Source organism: Salvelinus namaycush, chromosome 21, assembly GCF_016432855.1.
Source record: "Salvelinus namaycush isolate Seneca chromosome 21, SaNama_1.0, whole genome shotgun sequence".
Lineage (NCBI taxonomy): Eukaryota > Metazoa > Chordata > Actinopteri > Salmoniformes > Salmonidae > Salvelinus > Salvelinus namaycush.
Window position 1 is genome coordinate 9564391 of NC_052327.1, and position 17698 is coordinate 9582088.

General features: G+C 41.7%; 1 protein-coding gene across 7 annotated transcripts; it reads left to right on the forward strand.

Annotated features, from left to right (window-relative positions):
- Positions 1-1484: 1484 nt before the first annotated feature.
- Positions 1485-15678, forward strand: rbpms2a (RNA binding protein, mRNA processing factor 2a). 7 transcript variants are annotated; one of them, XM_039017152.1, is made up of 9 exons: positions 1497-1606; positions 1786-1987; positions 9264-9341; positions 9509-9547; positions 9824-9886; positions 10400-10550; positions 11311-11474; positions 14296-14368; positions 14743-15678. In XM_039017152.1, exons 1-8 carry the CDS (start codon positions 1539-1541, stop codon positions 14359-14361), a joined length of 831 nt encoding a protein of 276 aa, XP_038873080.1. In that variant the 5' UTR covers positions 1497-1538; the 3' UTR covers positions 14362-14368; positions 14743-15678. The 7 variants fall into 7 exon arrangements, with proteins under 7 accessions (XP_038873086.1, XP_038873080.1, XP_038873079.1 ...); XM_039017151.1 differs by having other exon boundaries at positions 1498-1606; positions 14612-15678; XM_039017156.1 differs by having other exon boundaries at positions 1502-1606; positions 11311-11459.
- Positions 15679-17698: the final 2020 nt, after the last annotated feature.

A 17698-nucleotide genomic window follows, 5' to 3' on the forward strand; every position in this document is an offset into this window, starting at 1 on the left:
ATCATGTGATCCTTCCTTAACCCATAGGAAGTTGACTACTTCAAAATGGTGAAAGTCCTTAATGGCACTGGCCATGCTAAAACAGGCTTTTGGGCACTAGAGTCGTCTATCTATCTCTATGGGCAGGACCAGGGGCCATCATTGGGGAGAAATTGAGATTAGTGTAGGGAGGGAGGGCAGGGCACAAGTTTCCGCCCTCTCCCCCCTTTTGGCTGAACTGGTGCTGGGGTGTTAGGTGTTGTTTTGCTCCGTATCAAGACCTCTGGAGGTCTGGGATTCGTCATCAGAGATGGAGCCTCCCCTTGATCGCTTCATTAGCAGCTAATTCTGCACCACACAGCATGCAGGGCACAGCCCAGGACAGGGTTAATCACAGGCAAAGAAAACATGAGGCACTAATTGTAACCTCTTAACTGATATGATGCATTGTCGAGATGGAAAACTTGGGAGGTCCTTCTTTAGTCTTCTTATTTTGTTTTTTAGAACGTGTTTTTAATAAATTTGGGGGAAAATCATACAATTATTCTTATAAAATGTATTATTCAACCAATTTGTTTTATTCCTTTTCATCCCCTTTTATATATTATACAAATAAAACATGTAAATGAAATAAAATCTCAAAATGCATATAGGGCATTATATTATTTTATATTGTTTTCTTTCTGCATTGATATTCTTGGGCAAATTTGTCTTAACCTATAGAATTAGACAATAAAGCAATGCAACCATCTTTGACGACTTTTTGTGAATAGCATTAAAAACAAATTGAAAAACATAAAACTTACATTTATACAGTATTATCTAAACCTAAGCACTATTATTTTTAAGAGGTAGACAAAGATATTACATAGGCCTCCTCTGCCATCAGAAAGGGGGAGCTCTTACAGTTTATTGTCTAAACTATTAATATCGACATTATAATAATCACTATTTACAGTAAATATTTTTGTTTGTTATAATATGTGTAATAGTATTCAATAATATATGAGAGTTTCTCATTATTTTCCCATTAATCAATTATGTGCAAAGAAGCATTTTATTAACCCTCATACTGGGGTCATTTTGACGCCAAACAAAAACACCTAATTCCACCTATAGTAATTTGATAAATAGGACCTTTATTTTAATCTAGATTTCCCTTTTTACCACATAAATGTGACGAAATTAGTATTTAAAATTAGTTTAACGAAAAATGCTACTAAAATCAAATGATGCTAAATCGGATTAATGGATTGTGGATTGTACTTTGAAAAAAAAAACTCTAGACACTCCTAGCAAAATTATAGCTTGAGAAATTGCTATTGCTAAAAATCTATTTTTGTTTATTTTTGACCAATTGAAACAATCGCAGTAAGGTACTTAATTGTTACCCAGAAATGATTTGATGTCGAGATAAAAACGCCTGCATTGGACCTTTCATTTTCCTTTTTGAAGTAGCCCAATGATTGACGGTGGTGGAGTGGGTTGGGCTTTGTTGGACAAGCTGAGAGCCATCAGAGATGAGTGCAAGTCATTCGCTTTGGCTTTTAATGTAATTGATGAGCAAATTGCAAAGCAGAGGACGAGGGACAACGGCGTGGACACCTCACCTTAAAGATTTTCCTAGGTCGATTATTTTTTTCTCCCTTATTTCATTTTGACGCAAACGAGCTTGATGTGAGCAAGGGGGAAACAAGAGCACTTGTTTTTTTTTAACCTTTCTCTCACCTTCACAGTGCACCTATCCACTATTTCACCTTTAGTTTAACTTATTTTGTGGTTCCTCGGATACTTTTGGCTTTACAGCACGGCTTCACCTGGTCACCCTTTAACTCCAGTCTCACGAAACGGCACCAAGATTTCTTCCGCAACTTTAAAGCACTTCAGAGAAAAATCCACCAACAGGGAAAACCTACTTTTGTCTTATACAAAGAAGCGCAAAAGTAACACAATGAGTCTCAAATCTGATTCTGAGCCGAACAACAATGTTGTATCCTTGGAAGAGGAGGTAAGGGGGAGATTAGTCCTTGGTGTTTTGTTGCACACTTTTATTGAGCGTGTCAGTGGCGTTTGTCGCTTTTTTCAGGTCTGAGGATTCCAAGAAGTCTTATTACATTTAAGACTGATTTGCATATTGTGTAAACTTGTAGCGCATGTATCTTCCTTTGTAGCCTAGGTTCGTTGTATCTTACACTTCTGTAGGCCTTGCAAATTGCGCCATATAAATCCAAATGTAGGAATGAGGCTACTTTTATATTTTTTACTCCGAATTCACTGTTCTTTTCACACTTCAACATAGTACCTTGTATTATTTTTGACCAAGTCAATATATTGGATAAGGATATTATGGGGCAAGTAGACCAAAAACATGTTGACTTTTAGCATCACATTTGGGTCTTTCGGTGGATTGACACTATGCGACACACCTGTAACGTAGGCTACCTTGTGGGAAAGTCAGCGTGCGATCAAACCACAAATATTGCTACAATTTTTTTCGTCTTGTGTCTTGTAAAGGCAAAGATACTTTACGAGTTCACTACTTGCAAACTAAAGGGAGGATCTCGTAAGTCGAAATATTATTTACAAACAGTGGGGGGCCTGTGGGAATCTCATCGTTTTATTAGTCACCCTTGACCTTGATCATTTCAGGAAAAAAAGGTTGGATTTCGATTCTGTGTGGGATGTATGTTCAGCTTAGTCTTCCCTTCATAATTGAGACCTTAATTGCTGAACATTTGATTCCCCAATATTTTTAAAGCATGAATTGGCTGCAACTGCGTTTTTATTAAATACAGCATATTTGATGGGTTTTGGAGGCTACTTCACTACTATGGGGAGGGTAATGCATAATCAAAATACACACTGCACATAATCTACAAGTAGGCCTACTGGAACAATCTGCAATTACTGCTATTCAATGGTCATTTAAGCAATAAGGCACAAGGGGTATGGGCTATTTTTACACACGACGCAACGTGGAATGCCTGGATACAGTCCTTAGTCGTGGTATATTGGCGATATACCACAAACCCGCAAGGTGACTTATTGCTATTATAAACTGGTTACCAATGTAACAAATGTTTTGTCATACCTGTGGTATATATGTCAGCCAATCAGCATTCAAGGCTCGTACTACCCAGTTTATAATTAAATGTACCCATAGATTCTTGAAGAATATTATTTGTAGGCTACCCCTAATGAGCTTTAATAGTACAACTATTACCCCATGAAGAACTGAAATGTTGTTTTACTCCATTGTAAACAATTTATATTATTGTTTAGCTTCAATGTGTTAAACTTGAACTCATGGATTTTCATTATTTGCATCCATAGCTCAATCTATGAATTTGAATAGTTTCTCCAGCCCCATCTCTTAGCTTTATAGTAAAAAAGTGGTGATACTGCTAATTGAATTTGAGATTGTCTCTTCAATGTGATATACAGTGCCTATGGAAAGTTTTCAGAACCCTAGACTTTTTCCAAGTTTTGTTACAATACGGCCTCATTCTAAAATTGATTTAAAAAAATATATATATGTAAAGTTTCATCAATCTACACAACACCCCATAATGACAAAGCGAAACAGGTTTTTAGACATTTTGCAAATATATAAAAAACACCGTATTTACATCTGTATTCAAAACCTTTGCTATGACACTCAATTGTGCTCAGGTGCATCCTGTTTCCATTGATCATCATTGAGATGTTTCTACAACTTGATTGGAGTCCACCTGTGGTAAATTCAATTGATTGGACATGATTTGAAAAGGCACACGCCTGTCCTATATAAGGTCCCACAGTTGACGGTGCATGTCAGAGCAAAAACCAAGCCATGAGGTTGAAGGAATTGTCCGTAGAGCTCAGACAGGATTGTGTCTAGGTACCCTTCCCCAGAACTGTGCCAAAACATTTCTGCAGTGTTGATGGTCCCCAAGAAGTGTCCTCCATTCTTAAATGGAAGAAGTTAAGGACCACCAATACTCTCCCTAGAGCTGGGCGCCCAGCCAAACTGAGCAATCGGGGGAGAAGGGCCTTGGTCAGGGAGTGTTGGTCACTGACAGAGCTCCAGAGTTCCTACGTGGAGATGGGAGAACATTCCAGAAGGGCAACCATCTCTTCAGCACTCCACCAGTTAGGCCTTCATGGTAGTGGCCAGACGGCACCTAAAGACTCTAAGACCTTGAGAAACAAGATTCTCTGGTCTGATGAAACCAATATTGAACTCTTTTGCCTGAATGCCAAGCATGTCTGGAGGAAACCTGGCACCATCCCTACGGTGAAGCATGGTGGTGGTGGACAAATGCTGTGGGGATGTTATTCAGCGGCAGGGACTGGGAGACCAATCAGGATCGAGGGAAAGATGAATGGAGCAAAGTACAGATCCTTGATGTGAACCTTGAACCTGATCGAACATCTCTGGAGAGACCTGAAAATAGCTGTGCAGCAATGCTCCACATCCAACCTGACAGAGCTTGAGAGGATCTGCAGAGAAGAATGGGAGAAACTCCCTAAATACAGGTGTGCCAAGCTTGTAGCCTCATACCCAAGAAGATTTAAGGCTGTAATTGCTGCCCGAAGGTGCTTCAACAAAGTACTGAGTAAAGGGTTTGAATACTTACGTAAATGTGTTATTTCCATTTTTTTATTTCTAAAAATCGGTTTTAGCTTTTTCATTATGGGGTATTGAGGGTGGGGGGACAATTTAATCAATTTTAGATTAAGGCTGTAAAATAACAATGTGGAAAAAGTCAAAGGGTCTGAATACTTTCCGAATGCACTGTATGACATGTCCTGTGTGGCGTAGCATGTCCAGGGTTGTGGGTTCGATTCACATGGTGGACCAGTATAAAATGTATTCAGTCACTACTGTAAGTCCTGCTAAATTACAAATATTAATAAGGGCTAGCTATTAGTGGGGAATCCTTTAAGATGTACACTACCGTTCAAAAGTTTGGGGTCACTTAGAAATGTCCTTGTTTTTGAGAGCACATTTTATCCATTAAAATAACATCAAATTGATCAGAAATACACTGTAGACATTGTTCATTTTGTAAATGACTATTGTAGCTGGAAACAGCTGATTGTACACGTATGTAGATATTCCATAAACAATCAGCTGTTTCCAGCTACAATAGTCATTTACAACATTAACAATGTCTACACCGTATTTCTGATCAATGTGACGTTAATTTAATGGACAAGATGTTCTTTCAAAAACAAGGACCTTTCTAAGTGAACCCAAACTTTTGAACGGTTGTGTACAGTACCAGTCAAAAGTTTGGACAGCTATTCATTCCAGGGTTTTTCATTTTGTACTATTTTCTACATTGTAGAATAATATTGAGGACACAAACTATGAAATAAACAAATCAAAATATATTTGCGGTTCAAATAGGCACCCTTTGCCTTGATTTAAAGCTTTGCAATTTCTTGGCATTCTGTCAGCCAGCTTCGAGGTAGTCACCTGCAATGCATTTCAATTAACATCACCTTGTTAATTTGTGGAATTTCTTTACTTAATGCATTTGAGCCAATCAGTTGTGTTGTGACAAGGTAGAGGTGGTATACAGAAGAGAGCCCTATTTGATTAGACTGAGTCCATTATTATGGCAAGAACAGCACAAATAAGCAAAGAGAAATGACAGTCCATTACTTTAAGACATGACGGTCAGTCAATCAGGAAAATGTAAAGAACTTTGAACGTTTCTTCAAGTGCAGTCACAAACCATCAAGCGCTATGATGAAACTGGCTCATGAGGGCCGCCACAGGAAAGACCCAGAGTTACCTCTGCTGCGGAGGATAAGTTCATTTGAGTTACCAGCCTCAAATTGCAGCCCAAATAAATGAGTTCAAGTAACAGACACATCTCAATATCAACTGTTCAGACTGTGAATCAGGCCTTCATGGTTGAATTGCTGCAAAGAAACCACTACTAAAGGACACCAGTAAGAAGAGACTTGCTTGTGTCAAACTCGAGCAATGGACATTAGACCGGTGGAAATCTGTTGGTTCCAACCGCTATGTCTTTGTGAGACGCAGGGTAGATGAACGGAACTCTTCATGGAGCTGTGGGGGTTCTTTGCTGGTGACCATGTCAGTGATTTATTTAGAATTCAAAGCACACTTAACCAGCATGGCTACCACTGCATTCTGCAGCGATTCGCCATCCCATCTGGTTTGCGCTTAGTCCCACTATCATTTGTTTTTCAACAGGGCAATCGCCTAACATACCTCCAGGCTGTGTAAGGGCTATTTGACCAAGAATTAGAGTGCTGGAGTGCTGCATCAGATGACCTGGCCTCCACAATCCCCCAACCTCAACCCAGTTTGGGATGAGTTGGAAAAGCAGCCAACGAGCTCAGCATGTGTGAACTCCAAGACTGTTGGAAAAGCATTTCTCATGAAGCTGGTTGAGAGAATGCCAAGAGTGTGCAAAGCTGTCATTAATGCAAAGATTGGCTACTTTTGAAGACTCAAATGTATTTTGATTTGTTAAACACTTTGTTTGGGTTACTACATGATTCCATGTGTTAATAGTTTTGATGCCTTCATTCTACCGTGTAGAAAATATTAAAAATAAAAAATCCCTTGAATGAGTTTCCAAACTTGACTGGTACTGTATATCGTTTAATCTGCATGTTTACTGTCTAGCCTTGGCCCTTGAATGTATAGCTACAGTGATGAAACTGCACAGCTTTGGTCCAATGGAAGCTCTTGAATGCACTGCCAGCCCTGTCAAGCAATTATGCCTACAAAAACCAATGTAAAATCCTCCAGTAGGAGGCAGTATAATAATTTGTTCACTTGAGTTCAATCTACCAATTGTGCTGAGGCTGTTGCGACCTTGCTCATGGAAATGTTACAGGCCCTGAATGCATTTTGGATCTTTGTCAAAAGCCAATGAAGTGACTGTAGAATAATTGGATGAATATGACTATTTTGGTGAGTTTCATGTTTCTTCAAAGTTAAGACCTAGATTTCAGTTCATTGTGCCTTGTCTTACCGGATAAACGAAATTCAGTAGTCATCCGTCATTTATGTCCTCGGTGATCTGAAGTCAGCTTTTGGACCAGGGGTACTGTTCTTGTTTCATAGGGCTTACTGTTGTAAATGTCCTCCAGTGTACAGGTATTCTCTAAGGCTTCAGTACCTGTAGCCTACAGCCCAATCCCAAATAGACAACTAAACCCTACACACTTGTGGCGATCTGAAAGGATGTAACAAGTGTAAGAAATATGGTAATAGCTCCCCCTGGTAGTTTAGGTAGAAGTTTGCTCATACCAATCAAGTCCTTCAACCCTAACCCAAGTGTGTAGGCCCCAGGGAAAAAGTCAACCTTTTCCTATTTTAATTGAGCAGAAAATGTGTGCAAAATGTCACTTGTGAATTTCTTCACAAAGTGCAATGATCTGTATTTTAATTTACCACCTGAGCATTGCATGCTTTTAAGCTGGAATCCACATTACGGGAAACGGTGCACTGTTCACCTCAGCACCTTGTTTTTTTGTTTATGAAACTGAGGCGAGGACCATTTTAGAATTGTGGTTTTAAAAAATATATATATCGCAATACATAATCTGCTGTTCTGAGGGGAAAGTCTTCGTTGTTTTCTTTTGTTGTAATATCGGAAATGGGCGTGGCAGTTTCACCATTACTGATTCCAGCTTTAAGATTATTTACTTTTTTCTCTGAATTGCTAGATGGGTGTTAGTTACCGTGCTGCTATTGTAATTACCCTTGTTAGAAATCAATTGATTGTGTTCTCCCAGGAATAATATACTCATGGTGTCTGAAGCGTTGAGTAATTTCCAGTGTATTGTTGGAAATTACCATCTGTCCTGAATAAGGAAAATGCATGTCTTTATTGCCTTTTGTTGTGTGTGTGTGTGCATCCTTATCCTCCCTTTTAATGTCCAGAAACCTCGACCATATGCTTGGCTAGGTTCTGAAATAGGCTTTCTAAATTTAGTCTTTTCTTGATTCCTCACATCCTCTGTCTGGAAAAAGCTGTGATGCCCATTTGTTCTAAAATTAGATGCCATTCACCCTTGTGTTTAATCGGCAGGTTCAATTTAACAAGTATCAGTTCCCTTTGGCTGAAGTGGCCATAATTTTCCCAAAAGGCCTGTTAATATGAGCCCTAGGTGGTGTTCACATTTATTCCTTCGAAAGCCTGGCGTTCACTTGTTCTCATCCTATCTAGTGCAAAAACATTCTCACAGATTAGCTGTACATTGGCAGAAGTCTCTGAATACCTGTATATTAAGTGTTCTGGTATTTGCACATTTTGCCCAAAGCCCATTAAAAGCCAATGTTAGGAATGACACACAGGTATACCAGTGAAATTTTTATGAAAATGTCATTTTTTCCAAAGTAAGCCTCAGTGAAAAATGCTACAGAAGGTAAGAATGGCAAACCTGAAATTAAACAGCTGGGGTGACTTCACAAGGCAATATACACGCTTCTGTAGCCTTAAGGTGCCGAGTGAGTGTTAAAGGCTCAAAGCTGTACCCAAATGAACCCTGAAGTTCAACTTACAATCATTTCAATTCACAACAATGAATATATCAATGCTGATAGTTGTAATAGCTAGATTTTCGCTTTCAATATTAAATGTACACCTCTGAGGCGTCTGTGCTTCAGCTAGTAAACTCTGCATTCTCATGTGCATTGGTTGGCTTCTTCACACATTCTGACATAAGTTGTGTTATCTGGAATTTGAAGCTACATCAGAAATGGGCTACTTGACCTATTGAGCTAATTAAAAAAAGGACATGGACAAATTATTACTATTGAATATATAAACTTATCTTAAATTTTAATCAAAATAGGGTTGTTTCTGTCTTGCGCTTTTCATTCTATTCTCCCATGCCGGCCTCACTCGGGGCGTCAGGGTAGCCTAGTGGTTAGAGCGTTGGACTAGTAACCGAAAGGTTGCAAGATAAAATCCCCACGCTGACAAGGTAAAATGTTGTTCTGCCCCTGAACAAGGCACTGTTCCTAGGCTGTCATTGAAAATAAGAATTTGTTCTTAACTGACTTGCCTAGTTTAAAGGTAAAATAAACTCAAACATTGGTTTCTGAATCCCAAAACCAATAGTCCTGTTGCCAGGACAAAATGTGTTCAGAATCAAAGCATAAAAATAGCATAGCCAGGTTTTAAATTGGGGGTATGCATATTGCCTCAACCCTCACTCTTGGATGATCTCTTGTGCTCTTTATACCCAACCTAATCTGACCTTTTTAGTAGCGTGTGTCTCAATTTAGCATTTTGTGTTTCCAGGTACGAACTCTCTTTGTCAGCGGCCTTCCAGTTGATATCAAGCCACGGGAACTCTACCTGCTCTTCAGACCATTCAAGGTAGGCCAGAATATTTTGTCAAACGTCTGAACTATTAGTTTTTTCCTGATTTGCCGAATTGACATGCTTAATAAGTGTGTCTAGCTTGTCAAGTTCGGTGTTCTTGTGTGACCTTGCCATTTCTATGGTGACTTACAAGGTGTTTGTGGTTTTACTTGTATTTGCAGGGTTATGAAGGATCCCTTATTAAGTTGACTTCAAAGCAGGTGAGACTAGGTCCATATCTGAGGTATGAGAGGTACAAAGGGAGCGAGGATGCTTGTAGTTGATTGTACTGTAGACTTGCAATTTTATACCTTCAAATGATGCTCTAGTAGCCTAAATATTAAATGTTTCCTTTGGTTCATTCCTTCATTATTACCGCTAACAGACACCATTGTTTGCATGTGGAAATGTAACAGTGTACCTTTTAGCCAATCTAAGGGCCATCAGTCTTTCCCTGTATTGTCTCTGATGCTCTGTTCTCTCGCTCTCTCTTCCAGCCTGTCGGGTTTGTTACCTTTGACAACCGGACTGGTGCTGAAGCTGCGAAGAACGCATTAAACGTACGCAGTCATTCAGACATTAATAAGTGGACGTGAGGCTAGCCCTGAATTATTGAATAATCCTCTTCAACCTTTGGGGATTTGTTTTCATGCTGAACTGCAGGTTGACACCTTGACATAGGAACTGAATGTTGACCTTGACTTCAATTCCAATATGCAAGATTGTTGGGTCACGACTGCCCACTACGGAAGAAGACTCAATTGTCTACTTACCATAATGCAGTTGAAATGTGACAAGATGGCTGTTTTTACTGTGATATATTTGACCTCTATGGTTCAACTAATGTAGTCATGTTTAACCAGTCAACTAAAAGGCCTTTTCCATATTGGCCAGAAGCTCTACACCCCCCCCTCTCCCTGTGTAAGTGTTTTCCTCAATGGGCTCTTCTGAAGAGTTACCGTGGTACAGGAATTTGACCTGCATGTGAGCAGACTAAAGAGCACTTTGCACCTCTTCGCAGAGTATAGTCCCTCCACCGCCACCCCCTTACAGTGTTCACCATCTCTCCCTAGGGGATCCGTTTTGACCCCGAGAGTCCCCAGACCCTGCGCTTAGAGTTCGCTAAAGCCAACACGAAGATGGCAAAGAGTAAGCTGATGGCCACACCGAACCCCACAAATATCCACCCAGCTCTAGGAGCACACTTCATTGCACGGGACCCATGTAAGTGTGCGGCTCTACCCTAGAAACACTCACCACGCGAACATAGGCTTCCCCCAATCCTCCTTTCCCCCTCTCCTTTTAGAATATGCACTACAGACGATGCTGGATCAACTAACTCACCTCTAGTAGATTGTCGTTTTATCTCGGCTGGTCAGGCACAACTAGGTAGTGCACAATGTTCCACTTCAATTAAATTCACCACGATTGTTGGAACCAGGACTTAGAGGGGTCCTCAGTGGTATTGATTAATCTGCAGCACCAGGGTTTTTAATCACATGCACCTGCGCTTTGCTCCCCCAACACTGTTAAATCCACACTTTAAATAGTCTCGGCTCTCATCCTTCATGACGGGTCCCCCAGAAGTAAGGCACGGTGAAAGAGATGATTGTTGTAGTCAGACTAGCAGGACATGGATCCAGTTTGAATACTTGACCAATACATCCTCCTGCCCTTATTCATGGATCACTGATCTAACATATTTACACCGGTGTAAACGATTTGGTTGGGAACTTGATTTCACACATCATATTCCGTTAAATCAAAAATAATCTGGAGGGCCAGTTACATTTTCCAACTTTTTAAACATGGCCAGAGTCATTTTTAGTAGGCACCAAAAGGGAGCAAATGCTTTGAAATGGGGAGATGCTAACTGATATCTCCCTAAAGTGATCTTTATGTCCCCCCCCCCCCCCCTCCCCAAGAAATTCCCAAATTGAGATCAGAACTACTACTACGCATTTGAGCATATCTTTTTTCATAGATGACCTAACGGGGGCAGCACTGATCCCGGCCTCTCCCGAGGCGTGGGCCCCTTACCCACTGTACACCACGGAGCTTCCCCCTGGGCTCCCCCATGCTGCCTTCACCTACCCGGCTGCTGCCGCTGCTGCCGCAGCCCTCCACGCCCAGGTGAGGGACCAACCGGTGGGTCTACTGCCCCTTCAACATCTCTCTCTCTCATTTACCATCCCTTGCTCTGTGTAGCATATGATCGTGGAACATGCATGGATACACATCAGGATTGGGATTAAGACCAAATAAAATTGGATAATCATTCTTGATATGTCATCAGATTGAAATGGAACTAAGGGACCAGTAGTGAGCTTATCCACCCTTAAACATCCACAACCTGACACTGTACTGTTCAGCATGACAGGGGATCCATTCTGTGTGCATTTGGGGGGCTTGGTACCAAGCCCGCTGACTGCCTGTCTTGCATACTGTAAGAAACCACACCAGTGGAGTAAAATAAGGGTCCAACCTCTGTCTGCTTCACTCCTTTCGTAAAATTCCTCACAACAACATTCCTGTGCACGGGAATCGTTGCTAAGAGATCACAACAGAGAAAATCTGTTTTTAATTGGCTCTCAGGTTGGATTATGCATTGGTCGTTGAGTGAATCTGTTGCCCATAAAGTCCTGTTAAACGTTAGCCAAGCCTCTCCACTGTGTTGGCTGTTTTTATGACCTCTTAAAACGAGTGAGGACAGTCTTGACAGCACTGCTCAGATAGAGCATTGTTTTATTCCCAATGAACTCTGACCCTCAAGTATGATACATGGAATTATGAGGTGTCATTAAATACGGGGTGTCTCGCGTTGTTTCTCGTGTATGACATCTGTTGAATGAAATTAAGTTGCTTGCTTCGCCCCTGGATATGCATCTTGATGGCTTTGTCACAAGTAAAATATCATACATTCTATTTTCATACAGTATAAGAATGTGTCTCAGCACTCTGGTGACTAGAGTGCTATGACTCTAAATGATGTTCATTGTAAACCTTTAATCGGTTGTGACTGGTTGTCCTGAGAACCAGGTCTCGGTGAGCAGACCAATCCTTTGGTTGGCTCTGGCATTCCTGCGAATTGCCGTGGCAATAACTCAATGCGAGTTAATAAAGGTCAAAGCTGTGTAGGGGTTGACCGTTTTCTACCTGCCAGCACATATCAACCTGAATCTATGTACTTCAGGGCTACAGTGTACCTGAAGTCTTGGGCATGTTGTTCCTGTAGCTGTTCCCAATATTCTGGTTTAAGGGAATGCAGTTGCCTTTTCTCACTCACACATTCAATCGCAGTTTTCCATGGGTGGCATTGTACTAACCGTTCCCTTAATAGTTGTGGTATACACACCAATTGGAAACCACAGTTTAAAACAAAATAAGTTTAAAACAAACATTTAATTTAGTAAATATTCTGTTAATTAACAAGGCTACCAGTACTGAGTCAATGTGCGGGGGTACAGGTTAGTAGAGGTAATTGACGTAATATGTACATTATGGGTAAAGTGACTATGCATAGATAAATGGCGAGTAACCGCCCGGCACCAAAACTACATATTGTGAACACGGATATCTGGGATATAGCTCAGCCTCACCCTCCCTCTTTTTCATTATGATTGAAAAGACTACTGATGCTAGATCTGCATTGTTTAGTGCTGGCTGGAACAAAAGCCTGCACACCCTGTAGCTCTGTTTACTGTAGTAAAACCACCTCCCTCACAGTTGGTAGGTATAGAGTGAAGCGACCCCTAGATGCTGATCTTGAGCCAGTTTTGCATTTGCCCCACTAATGGTTAGGATTAGGGGAGAAGATGCTGATCCCCTAGATTTGTATTGCAGGTGGCTGGTAGCACCTTAATTGGGGAGGACGGGCACCTAGTAATGTCTGGAATAAATGCAATGGTATCAAACATATGGTTTTCATGTGTTGATACCATTCCATTTAAGCATTTATGAGCTGTCCTCCCCTCAGCAGCCTCCTGTATCTGTTCCTTGGGGAAACTTCACCCTGGAGCCTGTGGCTAATAGCTCTGCTACTTGAACTTTGACCCAACAATGGTGGCTGCTCATTGATGGGCTCCCTCTCATACATTAACAGGCTCCCTCTCATTCTATTTGCATAGGAAGTTAATTGTTAAGTCTATTTTCCAAGCCCAGCGGGGCCCGAGGAATGTGGGGCATTCTGAGGGGCGCGTTCCGGGGGGAAAAAAAGAATGCAACATGACTACAGGGTATGGAAGTGCCAAACACATTGTCTGGTGTTCTCCTACCGGTGCCCTTGGCCGGAACACAAAGGTCTGATGCGTGGCACTGTCCAATGGGGGACAGGACAGGAAAACGACTAATGGCGACGTGGTGAAAGCTACAGAAATTGGGTCTGAAAACAGTAGCTTTCCTGTACAACTCAGTGGATGTTTTGTAGAGTAGACTGACACTAATGCCTTCTGGCGTGTGGAGTTGTACTGCATGTTAAATGTCTTGTCGGTGAAAGTCCATTATTTGAACTTGGAGCACCCCCAGAATGGACCCCCCCCTGTTTTGATTATTTCTGGTCTCCCCATTTTTAGTACCTCTGTGGCTAAAACAACATTCCTTACTCCAGGATACTTCAACTGGTCACTATCTGGGAGAAAAAAGAAAAAGGAGCACTCTGTTGCTGTGTAAATCAGATTTATTGACCGGACAAACAATGGCTACTCTGTAACAATTGAATGTCTGTAAAGTGTCTGAAGCAATATTCACACAACCAAGTATTTGGTAACCCTGAAAGTAATTTTGTCTCTGGTAAGGTGATCAGAAGAATACTAGGCCAGTATTTCACCTGGGTTGTGTTCATTAGGCAGCACATGGAAGAAAACAGACCAACAGGGAGGGACTACCTTGTCTCATAAATCAAATGCGGAACATGACCCAAGCATGGACTTTTCTGCTGGAGTGCCCTATAAGTCTGCTTTGTATTCCCCAGATGCGTTGGTACCCGTCACCATCTGAAACCTCACAACCAGGATGGAAATCCCGTCAGTTCTGTTAAGTATTTAGTAAGTATGACCCATCCCAAGAGGCCTAGCTAACTCTGCATCTGAAATGGCACCCTATTACTTACTACACAACTTTTGACAAGGGCCTACATAGGAAGTAGTGCACTGTAGAGAATAGGGTGGGTGCCATTTCAGACTCAGCCCATGTCATTATTTCTTGAGCTTTCACATGAGGCTTTCAGTTGGCTAATTTGTATGGACTTGCAAAACAATGTTTTTAAACCATTTTCTCGATCTCCCCAGATCCCAGTCATTACCTGAAGGTTTTTGTTTTTCCCTCAGAGCAGAGTAAAGGTATTCTGAACTCGATTGAATTTAAATCAGGTTTATTTAACGGACATTAAGGTGCATTACCGATGTTGCTTTCCTCGCAGAAAAATTGAGAGGAGGATTTTGAGACCGTAGAAACATGTTGCGGACGACAATCTGAAGCGGACGACAATCTGACTTTTTGGCCTTTGACGGTACAGCCCCCCCCCCCCCCAAAAAAAGTGTGCGCAGTCTTCTCTCGAAGTGGACCTAACTAACTCTGTGCTGAAAACGATCAAGCTGCTCTCTATTGAATGTGGGTGGGACTCAACAATCAACCCATGTTGAGGTATTCGGCATGAATTAGAAATCCAAACATTTGTCCTCGTTTCATATTGCTTATGTTGCCATAATAGCGAGAGGTCTCGGCGGACCCCTACAGTATGTTTTTATTATTCTTAGTCTCGCTGCTTTGAAGATTAACTTGGATTGAGTTGCTTACGATGTTACCTGCGAAGTAGATGCAGACATCTTGTTACTTGTCATTTTTGTTTTTTCTTTGTTCAGAATGGATAATGTATGCACTGGGTTTTCTTTTTCTTCCTCTGATCTTTAACTGTAAACCTGTCCAAGAATGCTGACGCTGTCTGTAACCTTGGACCTTTTGAATGCATCCTCTAACGACCCAGTTGACAAAATATCTGTCTGTTTAGATTATATTTGAACAAAAAAGTGAGTACAAGTATTTTTGTACATTTGTGTAATGAGTATTTATGCATTTTTGTGCAATTTAAAGAAGTAATCTGTATAAGTTGATGTTTAGTCTGCCCTTGTGGGTTTCTTTGGTGTTATTTTTGATGGATGTTGAATCCTGTCTATAATATCCTGTTTTGAAGTAGAAAAAAGTGCAATTTTCTTTGGCTTGGTGTTAAATACTGAAATATTCTGACCGTGGCAGTCAGAACTGCTACTGTACATGGACTGCTAACATGAGATTGCTGTAAAACAAAATGCTGATCATTCAGAATGTGAAACTGGATAATAAATGGATTGATCTGAAGTGTTGCTTTTTTTTCTTTTTTTTAACACAAGGGACTGTGATGATCAAATGTTACCTCTAAACTGAAGGATGGAACATGATGGATTTGAACATAAATGTACACTTTGAATTGGGCACTTTTGGTTTCTGGTGGTCCCCCATGATGTCCTTGGATTGTACACTGCTCAAAAAAATAAAGGGAACACTTAAACAACACAATGTAACTCCAAGTCAATCACACTTCTGTGAAATCAAACTGTCCACTTAGGAAGCAACACTGATTGACAATAAATTTCACATGCTGTTGTGCAAATGGAATAGACAAAAGGTGGAAATTATAGGCAATTAGCAAGACACCCCCAATAAAGGAGTGATTCTGCAGGTGGTGACCACAGACCACTTCTCAGTTCCTATGCTTCCTGGCTGATGTTTTGGTCACTTTTGAATGCTGGCTGGTGCTTTCACTCTAGTGGTAGCATGAGACGGAGTCTACAACCCACACAAGTGGCTCAGGTAGTGCAGCTCATCCAGGATGGCACATCAATGCGAGCTGTGGCAAGAAGGTTTGCTGTGTCTGTCAGCGTAGTGTCCAGAGCATGGAGGCGCTACCAGGAGACAGGCCAGTACATCAGGAGACGTGGAGGAGGCCGTAGGAGGGCAACAACCCAGCAGCAAGACCGCTACCTCTGCCTTTGTGCAATGAGGAGCACTGCCAGAGCCCTGCAAAATGACCTCCAGCAGGCCACAAATGTGCATGTGTCAGCATATGGTCTCACAAGGGCTCTGAGGATCTCATCTCGGTACCTAATGGCAGTCAGGCTACCTCTGGCGAGCACATGGAGGGATGTGCGGCCCCACAAAGAAATGCCACCCCACACCATGACTGACCCACCGCCAAACCGGTCATGCTGGAGGATGTTGCAGGCAGCAGAACGTTCTCCACGGCGTCTCCAGACTCTGTCACGTCTGTCACATGTGCTCAGTGTGAACCTGCTTTCATCTGTGAAGAGCACAGGGCGCCAGTGGCGAATTTGCCAATCTTGGTGTTCTCTGGCAAATGTCAAACGTCCTGCACGGTGTTGGGCTGTAAGCAGAACCCCCACCTGTGGACGTCGGGCCCTCATACCACCCTCATGGAGTCTGTTTCTGACCGTTTGAGCAGACACATGCACATTTGTGGCCTGCTGGAGGTCATTTTGCAGGGCTCTGGCAGTGCTCCTCATTGCACAAAGGCGGAGGTAGCGGTCCTGCTGCTGGGTTGTTGCCCTCCTACGGCCTCCTCCACGTCTCCTGATGTACTGGCCTGTCTCCTGGTAGCGCCTCCATGCTCTGGACACTACGCTGACAGACACAGCAAACCTTGCCACAGCTCGCATTGATGTGCCATCCTGGATGAGCTGCACTACCTGAGCCACTTGTGTGGGTTGTAGACTCCGTCTCATGCTACCACTAGAGTGAAAGCACCGCCAGCATTCAAAAGTGACCAAAACATCAGCCAGGAAGCATAGGAACTGAGAAGTGGTCTGTGGTCACCACCTGCAGAATCACTCCTTTATTGGGGGTGTCTTGCTAATTGCCTATAATTTCCACCTTTTGTCTATTCCATTTGCACAACAGCATGTGAAATTTATTGTCAATCAGTGTTGCTTCCTAAGTGGACAGTTTGATTTCACAGAAGTGTGATTGACTTGGAGTTACATTGTGTTGTTTAAGTGTTCCCTTTATTTTTTTGAGCAGTGTATTTCTTTCCATTCAGCCTTTGGGTCTTTGTTATAATGAACGCAGTTGGAGCAGTTGTAGTGCTCTGGGGACTTACATTATCATTTAAGTAAAAAATCTACTCAAACAGGTGCCAGTTCACGCAAAAATGGGCATTAATAAAAACTGAACCAAATGTGCTTAATCCCCTGCAAACTTTAGACCGTGCATATGCACTATGTAGTGGTTGAATTGCAAGCAGACAGTATTTTGTGAAAATGGGGGATATGCCACGCTTAGGCTTTTTTTTTTACTGGAAAATATTGTGAAAAGATTCTGTCATT